Raw genomic sequence first — 17,144 nt, forward strand, 5'->3', positions numbered from 1 at the left:
GGGAGTTGTGCTAAAAAAAGAAAAATAAAGAAATCAATGGCACAACACGGCCCCTTGACGCTTGCTTTCAAATTACACTGAAGAGATACAACCTGGATTAAAAAAATTGCCAAACTGTGACAAATATGCAACCTGAACTGTATTAAGGTTTCAGTACTGTCAGCCTCCCTCATTCCTACAAATTCACACATACCTTTCTTTTCTGTTTTATCAGACACCTTCCCTCCGATTGGCGAGTAAGTAGTATCCATGGATTCGGTCACTCTGTTCCCTTTGCTGACTCCATTTTCATACAACTGCCCTTCAACAGGCTGCAGTTGCCAGGTTAAGCCAAACAAATGTACTGCTGCAAAAAATGAAGACCGGTTAATTGATTCCTAATCTACAACACTTTTAATTAAACTAAAAAAGAACGTTGTGTCACCATTTTCTCCAAAAGTCGGGTATTACTTGCTTCTGTTTAGAATAAATCAGAATTCCAAGTGCTCTAATAAGCAATTTATAATATTACCTTAAAACTAGATGTTTAATTAGTTTTCACACTTTCCTTTGGAGACTGGCCAAAGCAGGTTGATGAATTTCTCCAGCAGTTAATGGAAATGCTTGCAATTCAAAGGATAATGGCTGTATGAATAAGGTAATGCCTTGGCAGATTCTAATGCCACACCAATGCTAAGCCCCAAGTTTCAACTGACAAATTGCTTACAGCTGTGCTGAATTAATACACTACCACAAAGTTAAGCCATTCACCTATTCCTACCCAATACTGAGCAAAACTCAGCCTACTGTGCTCCCAAGTCAATTCTGACCAGATGCTGCCAGACTGTCCAAGTGGTGGGGCACAGTCCCAATCTTGGCGCTCAAGGGAGATCAGGAACTGCTCCCCTCCCGCTTTCCAAGGCGTGCATGGCATCCCAAGGTGATTATGAAGATGAGGCACAGCCATAGCAGGCTGCAACCAAGCTGCAGTAGGAAACAAGCTGTATCCCATAAAGGGTGTAGTTAGCAGCCATGTTTCCCCTGCACCACAATGTTTCCAGTGCTGGCTCGGCTCGAGGATGTATGCAAATGGCATTGCTCAGTTCCCTGATGTGATAGATACAACAGGCAATAAAGAAAATGCTCGTAATATGTTTAGGCCCTACTGGAAGACTACGCAAGTTAGGCTTCAACCTTGAAATAACTGAAGATGATGCAGCAACAGAAACAAGGTCTTTGTGTAGGTAGACATTACCTCCTACCACACCAGAAGTATAACATGATGAAACACAGGGAAGGACTGTAAAGTCCGCTGAAAGCTCAAATAACAAGCATTACATGGACATGGAATAACCCAGTCAACAAATCTGTAGAGACATCATGTAGTTACTAAGAACACTTCAAATCTTTGCATCAGATCTCACTGTTCATATATACACAGCAACCATGATGTTCCATGTGCTCATTTAATTACCTGACAAGGCAAGAAAACACAATGCATTCCTAGGCTAGATTTAAATCTGCATGCCAACCCAGAAGTGCATTCATTTTTCATTTAGTTCAGTGAAAATTGGTACAAGTCTAATGAAGTCAATGAAGTTAATGCAGATTTACACTGATGTTAACAGAGACTAGAATCTGGCTTTCTTATCTCAAAATATGCAACTATTATACATACGTCTAAAATAATTTCTGGTTTACAGACTAATGAATTGGAAAAATCGGTACAATTTATGAATACTGCATGGGGTTGGAATTATCTTTAGCAGGCTGCCAATACAATTTGGGACATGCAGTCTTTTACCTTTCTTGCCCTATCCCTCTCTTCCTTGTTGCCTTTTCATCTTTGTGCTGGTCTTACCCTCCATAGTGCAAGAAGACAGAACTGACAACAGAGGTTTGATGACTCTAAGTGTACCACTGAAATATAATTGCTCTATGTGATAAACGAGCTCCTACCAAGGAGAACTGGTTTCAAATGGGCAGCTTGCCTTGCTAATGATGTCACTTGGCAGGGGGCTGATTACCTGGTAGGAGGCTGATCAGGGAGACACCTGGCAAATGGACTAAAAAAGTCATAGGGGAGCAGGATTCAGTCTCTGGTTATGTTCAGCAGCAGGGGATGGTGGGGAGGAACAAAGCTGCATGTACTAGGGGTCTGTTGAGGTAGGGGTTGACCCTAAGGGGCTTAAGAGGAAGCTGGAGCTAGAGAAAGGTCCTGCATTTTTTACTTGTAAGCTCAGTAATGGTGCGACCAGACTCTCCACGTAAAGGCTCTGATGGCTGTTTCCTCACATCTACCAGGTGTCTCCTGCAGAATGAAAAACCCACTTCCAGGCAGTTGGTGCTAGTGGTAGTAACTATACATTCACTAATAAGCCTGATGACTTGCTCCTGTGTTACCATCAGCATAGGCTATAGGGTGCAAGTCACAAGGTAATGTATGCTGGATGTGCAACGTATCCTTCTTCCTTCCACGTTTCTTTCTTACACTGAATACCTTAAGCATTCTGTCAGCCATTGTCACCAACTCCCCAAGCTCACTTGCTTTCTCTTCCCTTCGGGCTGGAGAAGTGCTGCTGTTTTTGTAGCTCTTGCCAGAGCTTGGCAAGCTAGCAGAACTGTTTGTATATATGTTTGACAGTCTGTTTCCTTCCTGAAAAACAGCGGACTGCCTTATAGAAATGATCGTGGTTGCCAGCCTTGGACTCATGTATTGTAGCCTGTGGGAGATTACATGTAATACCACTAGACAGGCTTCATGTGAAAGGCTGGATATTTGAACAACAAAGTGTATTGCTGAGAAAATAAGTTCTCCTTGAATTAAACTGAGTGACGTCTATCATTACAGAAAGATTGCTATCTTGCAATCTTAAAATAAATCCAATTTTCATTACATTAACCAAGAAGTTGGTATGTGTGTGAACTACCGCTCTTCGACAAATTACCTTCAAATCTAAGTATTACTCTTGTAATAACCAGATTACATGCAGCACTGAAAGCCATTAATTCTGGGAGAAGTATTTCTCAGAAGTTTACTACAGGAAGTAATACATGTCTATTTAACAGATGCAGTGCTTTGCCTCACCTCACCGTTTCCATTAATATTCTTCTTGGTTAAAAATGTAAATTCTACAAAAACCTCTTTGCTCCTCTAGAATCACAGTGCAAACTGCCCGATAAAACTGCCCTGCATGCAAGATTATAGATAGAGATATCGTTATCAATTGGGATTGAGTGCTGTTTGCTTATAAATCTCTTTTGAATATCTTGAGAGCACAAAGCTTCATGCAGTAGGCATGTGCTCAATTTTACTAAACACTGGGAAAAAATGTTACCAGTTTGAAGCCCTGACCTCTCATTGCCAGCATAATACTGGTTACCTCTCTTCCTCTTTATACGTTCTCACTGCTCTTAGTACAAGTACCTTTTTTGCAAAAGGGAACAGCCAGCCTCACTTTCTTCCATCTACTCGATATTCTAGCCTGTCACAAATCTCACCCAGAAACATCTCTTTTCTCAATTTTTCGGAGCCCCATTCTTCCATCCTTATAGTATTACTACTTAACTCCGTAACTGTTTTATCTTTGGGCTACGTTCCTTCCCCAGGGGGCGTATACATAGCTCCTGCAGGGGTGATTTCGAAACAAGCGAACACATTTGCCTCCATACCGTGTTTGCCTTCTATACGGTATTTTGGGCTACAGTAGACGTGCTATTCTACTGTACAAACTTCAGCAATACCATTTAATAGATTATGAGGCCCAGTTTAACTCCTACTGAACTTTGAGATTCAAGTGCCAAAGGGGAAATGCAATGTATTGCACTAATATGACAGACGGTTAATTAAAGACTGGTCCAGATGCTAAGCTCCCAGTTTCCAGTCAATGGAGCTGAGGATAGTATAAGATAAGCTGTGGTAAAGATGCATGAAAGCTTCTTTTGCACTCCTTCCCTCCAGGGCAAGCCAGGCCTACTCAGACGGTAAGTCTATGCCGCACAAGAAGCTATCTTATTGGCCAGCTTGACTAGCAAGCTGTCGTCACTAGAGTAGCTTGGAGATTTCCATAACCTGATTTACGCCCCCTTTGCTGGCTAAATTGGCTATTTTAGCTGAAAAATTGTTTTATTGGTCAGGTGTAAAGTAGGACGCTGGTTCTAAAGTCTGGCCCACCCCCATCCCCCTGCCAGTTCACCATTTCCAAGGCACCAAAGAGTGGGCAGCTATTCTGGCACTCTGCCACCTCTGGAATTTCCTCTATCAGTAGGAATCCTTGAGCGCTCTGCAAGGCAGCTTTCTAGCTGGTTTGCACCACTGAAACCACCTGAAGCCACGGCTCTGGCTTTTCATCTAATGAGTAAACAATTGGACTGCTCTATTTTGTTCAACTTTTCATTAAAACACTGACATTCTAGATAAAGTAACTTGCATCTTACACATTTGCAGCAAACTCAGGTAAGGAGTTAGGAAGAGACCAGCATTTTTTTTTTTCTTCAGATTTCATTTTGTAAACTGGATTAACCCACCATCTGCTACAAAGCCAATGATCTAATTTAATTTATTCTTATCTACCTTCTGTGTAAGCACAGCTTGTCAACTTGTGTGCTGAAAGGTTGGCAGTATATGAAATGTGCGGTTTGGCTCAAATGCAAAATAGGCTCTCAATTGTAGAGAGATGACAAAAAAGTCTTGTGCAATGAGTACTTATCCAACCTTATGATTGCCTTTCGGGGACAAAAATCCCACAAATGTGAAGTCTCTCTAATTAACTGACCAGTTGCCTTTCATGTTGCTTACTGTGCTACCTGTATTTGTTTTGGGAAATCTTAAACATCCTCTGCTAAGTCTAAGAGTTACAGTCACTTTGATATAACAGGCATTATCAACTGATCATTGCTTCCACACCTGGTCAGATACTCTCCAGATACCAGAAAAGGATTTAGTTTCCTGAACTACAAGCTGGCCTTGCTTATAAAGTTGGATTTAATCCATGCCATAAAGTGATGATGTGCATCAGTTTTCAGTTGAAGATTAAAAATAAATGACCCGATTTTCATTTCTACCAAGATCCCTTTATACTGTTTTGGCAGTATATGGAAGAAGTAAGGGGACTGTAAATGTAATTTATGCTGCGTAATGAGAATTAGGATCAGAGTTTCACTGTGGAGTACTATTTTGTAGGAGGGGCGCTTGTCTTTCCTTAAACTCATCCTGTCTTCTAAATAACATGCTAATGCCATTCTGCTATGACCAAGCTGTGAGACTCTGTTACTACAAGGATCAATAGTGCTTCATGAGTCCTACATTTTTAATTTGGATGCGATTTATCACAGTGAAGCAAGAGATGTGATATCTGGCCAGGTAATTTCATGAAATGAATATTTGTGCCATATGGTGACTATGTCCCTCGTGACTTTTAAGCACTTTCTTCTTGCAAAGTAATATATTTTTATATCTGACAGATAAAATCTTCAGGACACTTAAAGCTGGAGAGTTTTTTTTTACTCACTCATATAAGGAATAACTTGATTTCATTTTTCAAACTAGACCATTTCTCAGAACTAGGGACAGATAACAAAACAAAACAACCCAACAACCTTAGCATATAGCACAATGCCAGATAATTGGCCTTCATAGAAACTTTCTTTCCAACATAACTGAGATGAGGCTGAAAATGACCCAAAAGTCCAAAATCAAGCCGCTGCTGGTATCTGTTAATGAGAGCTAGAAATAGACTGCAAAGTCATGAAGCTAGGAAACCATGATGGACACTTAATACAAGTGATCCCACAGAAATATGTTGCCAATGTAATGAAGGGGTGCGAAGCTGGGTCTCATTTTTTTTTATATATGAAAAGATTAGCAATGGAGATTGTATTCTTCTACTCTTCAGTGTAAATTAAACATATCTGCCCTGAAGTTTCCCTGGGTAATTTCCAGATTCCTGAGCTAATTATTTATATCTTCTCTATCGTGCATCTTTTCTGACTACTGCGGGAAACAATTCAAGTCATATTATAGAGCAAGATGTTACTGAGATATACAGTTCTTATTCCACTGGTGGTTATAGTGTGACATGAGACACAAGAAAGATGGGCTGAAATGGAAAATAGTAGTTTCAACATTTTTAACCTTTTGTATAATTTTAATGTTCAGATATAATAGTTGCCCCCATGCCTGGTCAGAAAGAGTGAGATAACATCAAGCTCGTTTTGCATGGAGGATGTCACATGTTTCTGTCTAAAATAATTAATGCATCTTACACCGATTGGCAATTAAACCTAAGAGTTATATGGGTCTGGTTATCACAAGTGCTAAGGACTTGAGTACAGCATTTCAAGCACCTCTGTACACCAAGACTGGTGACACTGAAGGCTTGTGTTATATGCTGATAGGGTCACATATTATGAGAGCAAATTTCTACAATGTAATGGTTATCCTTTCTCAGATCTAGTGAAAACTGACTATAGTTAAATCATTAAAACAGAGGCAACTAGATAGCTTTCTACGCTATTCAAAAACAGTGAGTTAGCAGAAAGTTACAAAATCAGTACTACAGCTCCTTATACCAATAAAGATTTGTTTGTACATTTATCTTCCCTCCCATTTTTACTTTTGTGTTTGCATTTGTTCCATAAGTACCTTAGGTTCTTAGTATTATGATACGGCTTATCTAATCAAGATTTGTCATCATAGAAGATGAAGAATATTGAGATAGCCCATTACAGAATGGCAATACAAAATTAATACTGGGCACATCTACAGATGCTTACAGTAGACTAATTAACTGCACAGTAAACATCCCAACATATACATGTGCACCTCTATAAGGCTGGAGTAAACTAATTTAATAAAAAACTCTGCAGCAGTATATGTGTAGATGCTGCCCCAGTTAGCCGGGGCATGGGAGTGCTTCCGTGAGGGGACTGCCTACCAGCTAGCCCCACACTGAAGTACGCTTGTGCTCCAGCCAGCCCCTCTGCAGCCCACTGGGTAAGGGAGGTGGGAACCCTGGGCTGGCAGGCTGACCCCCTGGGCCACCTGCCAGCCATGGCTTCTCCGACTTAGGTCACTGCACTGCAATTCCTGGTGCACGTGCAGATGCACACCCAGCAGCAATAAACTCTGAAGCTTATTGTTACACTTTAATAGGCACGTGTAGACGCACCCAGTAGCTATCAATACTGAGCTGAATACAAAGAAAGCAAACATGTATTAAGCTATATATATATGTGAAGATGCTAATATTACAGAGCCATGAAATAAAAATGCATCTTTCACCCCTGTGCCGGTATTATCCATCCCCCAGGATCATGCGTCACAAACACACTTTTATATATACCATCTAAAAAGTATCCTCAAAACCTGCCAGAAAGGCAGGTTCTTTCTCTAGACATTACACTGGCTTAAGGGGCTTTGTTTATACCACAAGGTAAATGCACTTGCATTTAAGTGCAACTAAATTTTAATGCGCATTAAGCCAATGAACATTAAGAGATTTTTGGTAGGTGTCTACATGTGCAGGGACTTGGCACTAAAGTTAGTACATTTGAGTGCCTGTACATGTGATGGGGGTTTAAGTCTCCCTAAATTGAAATGGTGGGTTTTTAATTGTGTTGTTTTAATTGTGTTGTTTATCACCTGGACAAGGGAGAAGAGATTGATGTCATATATCTGGACATTAAAAAAGCCTTTGACCTGGTGTCCCATGATCTCTTCATACAAAAATTGGCCAACTGCAGCCTCAGTTACATCGCAGTCTGATGGCTGGGGAATTGGCTCTGAGGTCAGACCCAGAGAGTGGTGATTGACGGAAGTGAATCAGCATGGTGCTCTGTGACTGGTGGTGTCCCCCACGGCTCCATCCTTGTGCCCGTACTCCTTAACATCTTTATTAACTATGTGGACATTGGTGTCAGAAGTGGACTGGCCAAGTTTGCTGATGACACCGAACATTGGGGTAAAGCATTCACACCTGAGGATAGGCTGGTGAGCCAGTGCTGACAGGCTTAGAAAGTGGGTGGATAAAAACCTGATGACATTCAATACAAAAAATGCAAGGTACTCCACCTCAGGGGGAAAAAACCCTGCATCACGCTTATAGGCTTGGCAGTGCTACGATTGCTAGCACCACAGCTGAAAGGGACTTGGGGTCATGACTGACCACAAGATAAACATGAGCTACCAGTGTGAAGTTGCAGCTGGTAAAGCAGACAAAACACTGGCTTGCACCCATAGATGCTTCTCAAGCAAATCTCCTGCTGTACTTGGCCTGGGTGAGGCTGCAGCAGCAGTACTGCACCCAATTCTGGGCACCACAGTTTAAAAAAGATGTGGGAAAGCTTGAGAGAGTCCAGAGGAGAGCCACGTGCATGGTCAGAGAGAGAACAGGCCTTATGATGAGAGGCTGAGAGCCATGGGACTCTTCAGCCTGGAAAAGCTCAGACTTAGGGGTGACCTGGTGGCTGCCTGCAAGTATATAAGGGGTGTATATCACAATCTGGGGGAACCATGACCGCCTCCAGAGTGCCCCAAGGGGGGTCAAAGTCAAATAGTCACAATTCCTCCAAGACTGTTTTAGGCTGGACATAAGGAAAAACTTCTTTACTGTCTGAGCCCCCAGGGCCTGGAACAGACTCCAGGTGCAAGCACCTACTCTGGACTCTTTTAAAAAACAATAGGATGCCTATCTTGCTGGGATCCTTTGACCTAGCTGACTTCCTGCCCCTGGGGCAGAGGGCTGAACTCAGTGATCTTCCGAGGTCCCTTCCAGCCCTATTATCTATGAAATCTATGAAAAAACCCACTGTTTCAATGTAGGGACTTCCGTGATGTTACGTGACATCACAGTGTGTCACGGCCCCCCCAGTCCTTGTGCTGCTACCGCAGGTCGAAGCTCCGGGCCCCGTGCAGCTCAGGCAGGCTCCAGGAGAAAAACAAACAAACAAACAAAAGGATCAGGCTCCTTTCTGCTTTTCTTTTTCCGCGCCCCCTCAGTTGAGCTTGCCTGCACGAGCTGCCACCAGGTCACGCAGCCCTTGAGTTGTGCAGGGCCTGCTTTCCTCCATGGTGGCGGTGCCCCCTGTGACTGCCTGGGTCAGGTGCTAGTGGGCAAAGTGCTGTTTGGTGGGGGTACCGCTATAATGGAGGTAAGAACGAGGGGGCTTCCCCTCATCTCAGGGGCTGCTTGGCCTGCTGGCAGCTCGCCCCCACCACCACAGGAGAGGCAGGTAGGCTCCAGCACAATGGGCACTGTCCCCACCACCTTCCTGCTGCCTGGGACCACCCAGGAATGGGCTGGCTTGCCCCTGGGACAGAGCGGGAAGGCAGCAGAGGGGTGGCTGGGTGTGCCGGCAGTGGGAGAAAGCGGTACACGGGGCACTGGAAGCCTTCTAAGCCTGAATTTTCCCGAGCACGTCTGAGCTTCCAATGCTCTGTGCACTGTTGCACTTTGTTATGTAGAAAACTAAAATACTTTGGATGGGTTTTACCTTGCTACATACCAAAGTCATTTAAAGCAAAATACACCTCCGAATGTGTACATCGTCACGAAATTCAAGCGTAATATGAAGCCAAACGTATAAATAGCAACGCCATTAAAGCAGTGCAAAAGGGCAATTAAGCTGCTTTAAAGGCCAAGTTTGTCATGTGTACAAGCACCCTTTGGCATTAAAGTTAGAGTCAAGTCCCTCAGCCCTGCCATGTGCCCTGAGAGGCTGGGCAGAAAGTTATTGCTGGGTTGCATTTATATGTGTGGTAATGTGCTTTAACTAATCACACCTAAACTTGATACCTGTATTTGCAGGTATGAAATTTAGGTGTGATTAACCTAATGTTGCCATTTTTAATGTACAGTATGAGTACACGTGTAGACATGTGCCCGTAATGTACACTAAATTATACTAATGCGCATTAATGTTTCTCATGTAGACAAGCCCAAGAGGTGCATCTACACATGTGCTTTCTGCAGAGTTGAGCTCCACAGTAACAAATCCCCGTCTACATGCACAGTGCTATTAGGCTGTAGTGAACTAATTAACTCCACTGTAGGATAGTACTGCCCAAGACAAGTACTATCCTATGGCAGAGTTATTTAGTGCACCAAAATACACATGTAGATGGGGCAAAATACACATGCACCAGGGCTGGCTGGGGCATGAAGGTGCTATAGTGCAGGGGCTGCCTGCTGGCTAGCCCCAAACTGTATCACCCTCATGCCCCAGCCAGCCCCTCTGCAGCCAACTGAGCCAGTGGGGAGCATTTCCAGGCTGGCAGGCTGATCCCTAGGCTAGCTACCAGACATGGCTGCACTGCCTCAGCTCAACATGCTGCAATCCTGGGCACGTGTGTAAACGCCGTGCCTGGGAGCAATAAACTCTGGCGCGAATTGTACCAGAGTTTATTCATCTGCACCAATTACATGTGTAAATGTGCCCAGGAAGTGACTTTTTTTTGGTTCAACACCCTGAAACATATCAGAACTTTAAACTTACGATTAACAATCATGAATCAAAAGCAAGGAGTCACCCTTTTAAATTTATAACCCACAATAATACTTTTGCCTGGTTGAGATTTCAATTTTGTTACAGAAGTTGTCTTGATGGATTCTGTAATAGGTCAAGGGGTGAGCTTTGTTTCTCTGTACTATGGCTATCAATTAAGATGAGAAAATATCTTACTAGTATGGCAAGTTACTTTATGATCCTCTACAGAGAAACACCCAAGTCAGTAGGTAGGGAATGAGGGTGGTTATCTCATGTGAAGCAATTTGTAGGATTTGGGCCTATATCAATCCATCTCTGCATGTGGCTTCTCTTTCATCCACTCAGAAAAAGCTAATTTTGTCATAGGTCTATTTCATTTCTCAAATTCCTCATCCACAATCTGTCTTCGATAAATTATCATGGGCATTCTTTAGGTGCAAAAAAATAAAGGATTGATGTACACTAATGTAAAACGTATGATCTACGTTGATGACAGCTACCTTAGGTTTAAAGTAAAAAAGAGTGTTACAGAGACCCACAAGATATACTGGATTGATGATATTTTGGGCTCCATCCCTTTGTAAATGGGCAAATGTTGAAGTGCAGACCTCAGAAGGAGAGTCCCTAGCTCTGCATCTGTACTTTGTATTCAGCTGCAATTTACTTCATGCCATGTTTGTGAAGAATAAGCTACTGTCTCAATTTTTAAATGGCATATTCCAGCAAAGTTGGAAAGGGCTTACCCCAAATTAATCACTGTTAAGATATGCATAAAGATATACATACCCTTTGAACATACAGACAGTGTTTATGTGCTACAGAAAGCCTGCACATTAAGAGGCAGATTTGGTTGATCTCACATGTTTGTCTTGCATATGGACTCATTCAGCGACAGGATGCATCTAATAAACTAATCTAATCTAATAAACTCCTAAGTACTGAAACTCTTGATACGACTCTCAAGGATCATCAGAGAAGCTGGAGCCATGCTCCCTTAAACACTGATGAAAAGCATTAACCTAGCTTTCTCTTGGTGTGTTGCCTATGGGCATCTCTCTTTCTGATTTCTTCACAGGACTTATTTGTAAATTCATGCAGCTGTATTGCAGACTGGCACCAATGCATCACTGTTGCCAAAATATATGAGAGGATGGAAGAAAAGCACAAATATGAGCTCTGATTCAGTGGGAAATAAGAGTTGATTTATAGTGAAGAGATGACAACACACCAAATATCTCTTTTTATGAAATCAGCAGTTCCTGTGCCTCACTGCAACATCTGTGAGTTTACAGCTATTCACAGACATTCCTCCTAACAAGAAAATGTACATTCTGTAGCTGGGGAGATTTGGTAAACTGAATAATGTGACTACAGATTTTCAGCCTCCGCTGGTTTTTAAACAACCATTTATTGGACCATATATTTCCCCTGATCTCCTTGGGATACTTGTGTTTATTTCAGTGACAACAGTCAGACAGTACGTATAGCAGTTTACTCACCAATACTGAGAAGGCAGAAAGAATGTATTTAAAAAGCCTTATTGAGCAGTATCCCAATAGACAACACCAAAGGAATAAATCCTTTCAATTAGAGTTTCCTTATGTTGTCTTGACACTGCAATAGATGGTCAATGATAGCAACAAAGGCCCTGGGTAGTAATATGCCAAGTTTTGATTAATAGGTCAGCCACATCTTAGGATGCTGGGGCCTAGATTTTTGGATTGGTTCACTATAAACATGGGAGCCATCTTCCAAAATTATCCCATTACCCAATTCCCATTAATGCTGAGGATTAATCTATAGCTTAAGTCTGGGCCTATTTTAGTTTGATATGTAGATTTTATAGATATCTAAAAGCTATTACGAGGAAACACTGGTTTGAAAGCACAATGTATAGTCACTGAACATGCATAGGAGTAAAGTTGTCTATTAACAAACTATGGTCTGCGTTTATCTGGCCTGGAATAGCAACTCATCATCATACTACAACAGGTAATTTTTTAAAGACAGATAGGGCAAATTTGAATGCTACCATTAGCAGGCTCTCCTTTATCCTTCAACATTTATAGGCATTTGATTTTACACAGCAGAAGCCAATGGGAGCTTTGCCATTGACTTCAATGGGAACAGTATGTGGTTGTGTATGCCCAGCTACAGTAATGATAAAGCTACACATCTTGGACCAAAATCTGTAGTCATTCATTACTCAGGCAAAATGTCCAATAACTTTAGTGAAACTTTCCTCAAGTGAGAATTGTAGAATATGAACCAATATATCTCATAGTGAGTGCAAAGAAAAGGCTTGTTAGAGCAAATTTTAATTGTAGAGCATTGCATCCAATATGACAAAGTCTTTTGCATCCAGTATGTACAAAGTCTTTTTGTACATTCACCTACTCTTATTTAAAACATGAACATTTAAATTCTTGGCATGAAAAGATAGGCAAATACGAAACTCTATGGAGCAAGTGAACTTTCAAAATAGTTTATATGCTATTATTCATCCCTAACAAAAGGGAAAGAATTAAGGAATCTGACTCATAAGAGCAGATCATGAACACATTTAAATATTTAATCTCCCAGATATGGGCATAGTGAATATTAAATCTGAATAACCCAATTAACAAGTATCTGAATTTACTAGAGAACTTACATAACTGAAAACCTTTCATGAGTAAATAAACAAAACAAAACAAAGAAGAACTACACAGCGCTGGCAATTTCTCAATGTAGCACATACATTTTCCAGTTCAGAGATGTAATAGAAGTGTGTTTTACTATAGAGGATACCTGTACAAAAAAGGGCTATGTTACTTTGAAAAAGAAGTTCTTCCCTCCTGTCTTTCCTACAGACTATTTCATATCTTTGAAAGAAATTCATGTCCGTCACACAACCGAAAGGCAATGTTTTAACACTGGCATTTTGTACAGATAGATGGACATGTGGCCCTCAGAAAGGGTTTATCCCATCCTTTGTTAACGATCCCAGGTAGCCCAATATGGAGGGTAGAATTTATGGGCTGTTGGCACCTATCTCTGAATCAGATTACTAGACATCCAATAGATCTAAACAACTGCACAGTGGTAATGGGCTAGCTCACTTTCCCATTGTATCACTATGTTAAATCTTCCCTTCTGAGCATTGGCAATGCAGAGGGGGTGCATGTGGGTGCATGTGCACCTCCTGAGATTGGTCGTGCCCCTCCTGAGAAGTGTCGCCGACACTGCCGCTGTGCAACCCTAGCCCCAGGCTGCTGCAGCCGAGGGGAGGGGCATGCCTGGCTAGCAGCCGGCCCAGCCCAACAGGCACAGGCAGGTAAGTAAGGTTTCTTGAGGGGTAGCGGGGAGATCAAGACACCCACAGTGCAGGAGGGAGCGGGGTAGGGGCAAGGGTGAATCTTTCACATGAATGGGGCCCTGGCCAGGCCAAGACATTAGGCAGTTGGAGCCTGGTGGCTCCCACCACTGCGTGAACTGCAAGGGAGCTAGGGGAGGGGCAGCACGTTCTCCCAACCCCTTGGCTCCAATGTGCTGCAGCCCTGGAAGAGCCGCTGGGCTCTGATTGCCCCATGACATGGCCTGGTCAGGGCCCCATTCATGGTGAATGGATCCCTGGCCAGGCCGGGTCATGGGACAAGTGGAGTCCGGTGGCTCCTGCACAACTTGGGCGGCGGTCCTGGGGGCTCCGTCTCCTTCAGCTCGGGGGGCACAGCCAAGGCGGGCCCCGCTCCAGCTCCAGGCCCCCCTGGGTGGTGCGGGGAGGCAGCCAGGGCCAATGCTGGGCAATGACCCCAGCGCGGGTGAAGGGGCAGCTGCAGGGGTACAGCAGACCCCACCCCTGAGTCTGATCCTTGCCCAATGCCAGCCCCAGCCTCACTCCCTCTCCCCCTCCGTGTCCCTTTCCCATTCCCTTGCAGACTTCTGCATGTGGGGGGTATGTGCGTGGCACATGCTCTCACCCTCCACAATTTTTTTTCTTTCTCTGCCCCTGATTTGATGCCGGGGGACCCCCTCCGGTCAGCAATCAGCTGCTGGTGTCTCCTCCCCCCCGCCCCCCAGTATTAGAAGGTACCAGTCGCCCATGCTTCTGAGACCCTCGCTAATACGATCTAGCCATTTACCAGCTTTTGACTAAATTCCTTCAGGGCGCTCTGCATGGGCTACATACTGAATCTAGGTGTTAGACACTGAGGTTAGCACCGAATGCTGCTAAGCTGGCTTTTTAAGACGAGGGAGACTGCTACCGGAGACTGATAGGACACGCTGGAGAGGGGAGAGATGGCAGGTGCTGTCTGTAGCTGAGTGGCAATTAGGGAGATGTTCCAGTTGTTTTCCTTCTTCCTTTCTAGACAGTGTACTCTACTTCCGGGGAAGCTCTTTAAAGCTGGGAGGCTGAGGGCTCCCGGGGATAAGTACCCAGTTGCCTTTAAGAGTGTTAATCCTGGAATGGACCACAGTGTTGGAAGAGAGGAAAGGATGCGTGACAAACTGCAGCAGCGACAGCACAGCAACAGAAACGAGAGCGAGGGAAGAGACCCCCCCCCCGCCACACCCCTTCCTCTCTGCCTAGGCTGCTCCACTTGAGTCCTAGCTCTTGCCTATTTCAACGTGCTCCCTCTGGCCACTCCTGTGACCATGAGCCACCATTCAAGAAATGCTGGCCTATATTGTTCCCACAGACTGGAATAGTGACTGTGCTTCCCTTGCCTACTTCTGCTTAGCTTTCCATACACAAAATGAAGCACTGAGTCACTGTGAGTAAAAACTATCATTTGCCTTCAATACAAATGCATGAGCCCTGATAATTTTCCATTTGAAAGAAGTTCCATTAGCTGCTGAATTACTGTATGACTCTGCCTTGGGCAGACCCTAGCCAGACAGGTGCTAGAGGCCCAGTTAGCCAGGCTGGACTCCAAATGACCAATGCAGGATTCAGGCAGCGACAGCGCAAAACACTCCAGCAGGTTTGCACTGGGTGGAAAAGCAGCTTTTCACACAGTGGAAAATGCAAAGCAGGAGACATCAATGGCTGGGATTTTCAAAGGAACCTGAGGGAATTAAGCATCCAAATTACTCTGAAATTCAATGGAATATTGGGAATCCAAATCCCTTATAGCTTTCAAAATCCTAGCCAACATTTTTTATTATCCACAGACAAAAGCCCTTCCTGTATATTTTCAATGGAATAAACAACAATGCAATTTCTGGCAGTGCTTTAAAATACATCCCCTAGCATTATGGCATAGCAAGATTATATAGTTGAAATATTATTCTGTAAAATGATAAACAAATTTTTTCGCTGGAGGTAGGTCGCTCTTTGAAGATCCTGGGTTTGTTAAAATTTCTTAGACAAAATTAACCTGGCAGAGCAAAGCAGGCTTCTTGTCACCTACAGACTTGCCATGGTAGCATTGTTGAATTACCATGTGTGCTTTTTTTACTCCACTGAGACGAATTTCATCTCTCTCAGGTCCATTAAGAAATATGCATTAATTACATTTTTTAATCAAATAAATGGCAAAAGACAGGTAAAAAGGGGGGAAAGGAACACATGCACAAAGAAGAGTTTTTAGGGTAGTACTATTTGGTGCCGGAAACTGAAGTCCACTCTCTATCTCTGGAAGATACATGTACAGATTATAGGACGCCGTGCAAGCAAACAGCATCAATGCAAGCCACAGCTATAACGCCTCATTTGTAGGTACATTTGCAAAGCTAGTTTAGCCTCTGTGCCCTTTTGGTCAAACACTCTTCTACAACATATTGCGAGGGAGCATATGAGAGGCAACAGAGGTTTTTTGTAAGACAGACACCTGTATACTAGAAACCGGACTGAAAACAAACTCATGATGCAGGCCACTGAACAACAACCAAATGGCTTTGTCGCTGTTAACTGGACCAAGCTGGAAATTCATATGCAAAGTGAAAAGGATCTTTGTGCCATTAGCCCTTAATCACCTGCTTTTTCAAAGCCATTGTGTGTTAAATGCAAGGTCAGGAACCCGCCAATCTGCATCTGCTGGTACTGCAGAATAGCTGTGAAAAGAGTTCGTTCAAGGACTATGAAAAACAAAAACGGATCCTGCCGTTTTTATTTATTTATTTTCTCTTTACTAAGCGTTGTAAAGACTTGCCGGTTTGCAGATGAAACCAGTAATACTTGTACTCTAGGTCAGGGGTCAGCAACACTTGTGGCCAGAATGCCAAAAACAGCCCAACCTCCACCCACGCCTCGACTTGGCATGGTAGAGACAGACAGCAAGGGGCCTGTGGGGGGCCCAATCCCTGCTACTGGTGGCAGGTGCATGTATGCCTCCGGGCACACAGCAAGGGAGGGGCTGGGGTAGTGCCAGTCCAGGCTCCTTTCCTACCATGTGCCCCAAGGTGCGCATGCAGCTGCTGCCGCCACAGAGCCAGTGCTGGGGCTCTGGACCCCGGTGCAGCTCTTTGCAGCCTGTCCGCCACTAGCCCCAGCTGAGCCCTGCGGTGGTGGCAGCTGCACACGTCACAGAGTGCATGGCTACCTGGGGCAGCACAACCCTGGCCCCTTGCCCACCACGTGCCCTGAGGTGCACGTGCAATCGCTGCCGCTGTGGAGCCCAGCCGGGACTCCGGATCTGCCTCCTGGCTGCTAGCCACAGCTGGCCCAGGCCCTGGGCAGCTGCTCCCTGCCATGGAGC

General features: G+C 43.8%; 1 protein-coding gene across 1 annotated transcript in view; it reads right to left on the reverse strand.

Annotated features, from left to right (window-relative positions):
• The window catches only part of TENM1 (teneurin transmembrane protein 1), a 508,339-nt gene that overhangs the window by 189,130 nt on the left and 302,065 nt on the right, over window positions 1–17,144 (reverse strand). The window contains exon 6 of the mRNA XM_090059290.1: window positions 194–346. Within this exon, the coding sequence (XP_089915416.1) occupies window positions 194–346 (153 nt within the window). The remainder of the gene's footprint in view (window positions 1–193; window positions 347–17,144) is intronic.

This window comes from Crocodylus siamensis, chromosome 8, assembly GCF_052110815.1.
Source record: "Crocodylus siamensis isolate JL-2025a chromosome 8, ASM5211081v1, whole genome shotgun sequence".
Taxonomy (NCBI): domain Eukaryota; kingdom Metazoa; phylum Chordata; order Crocodylia; family Crocodylidae; genus Crocodylus; species Crocodylus siamensis.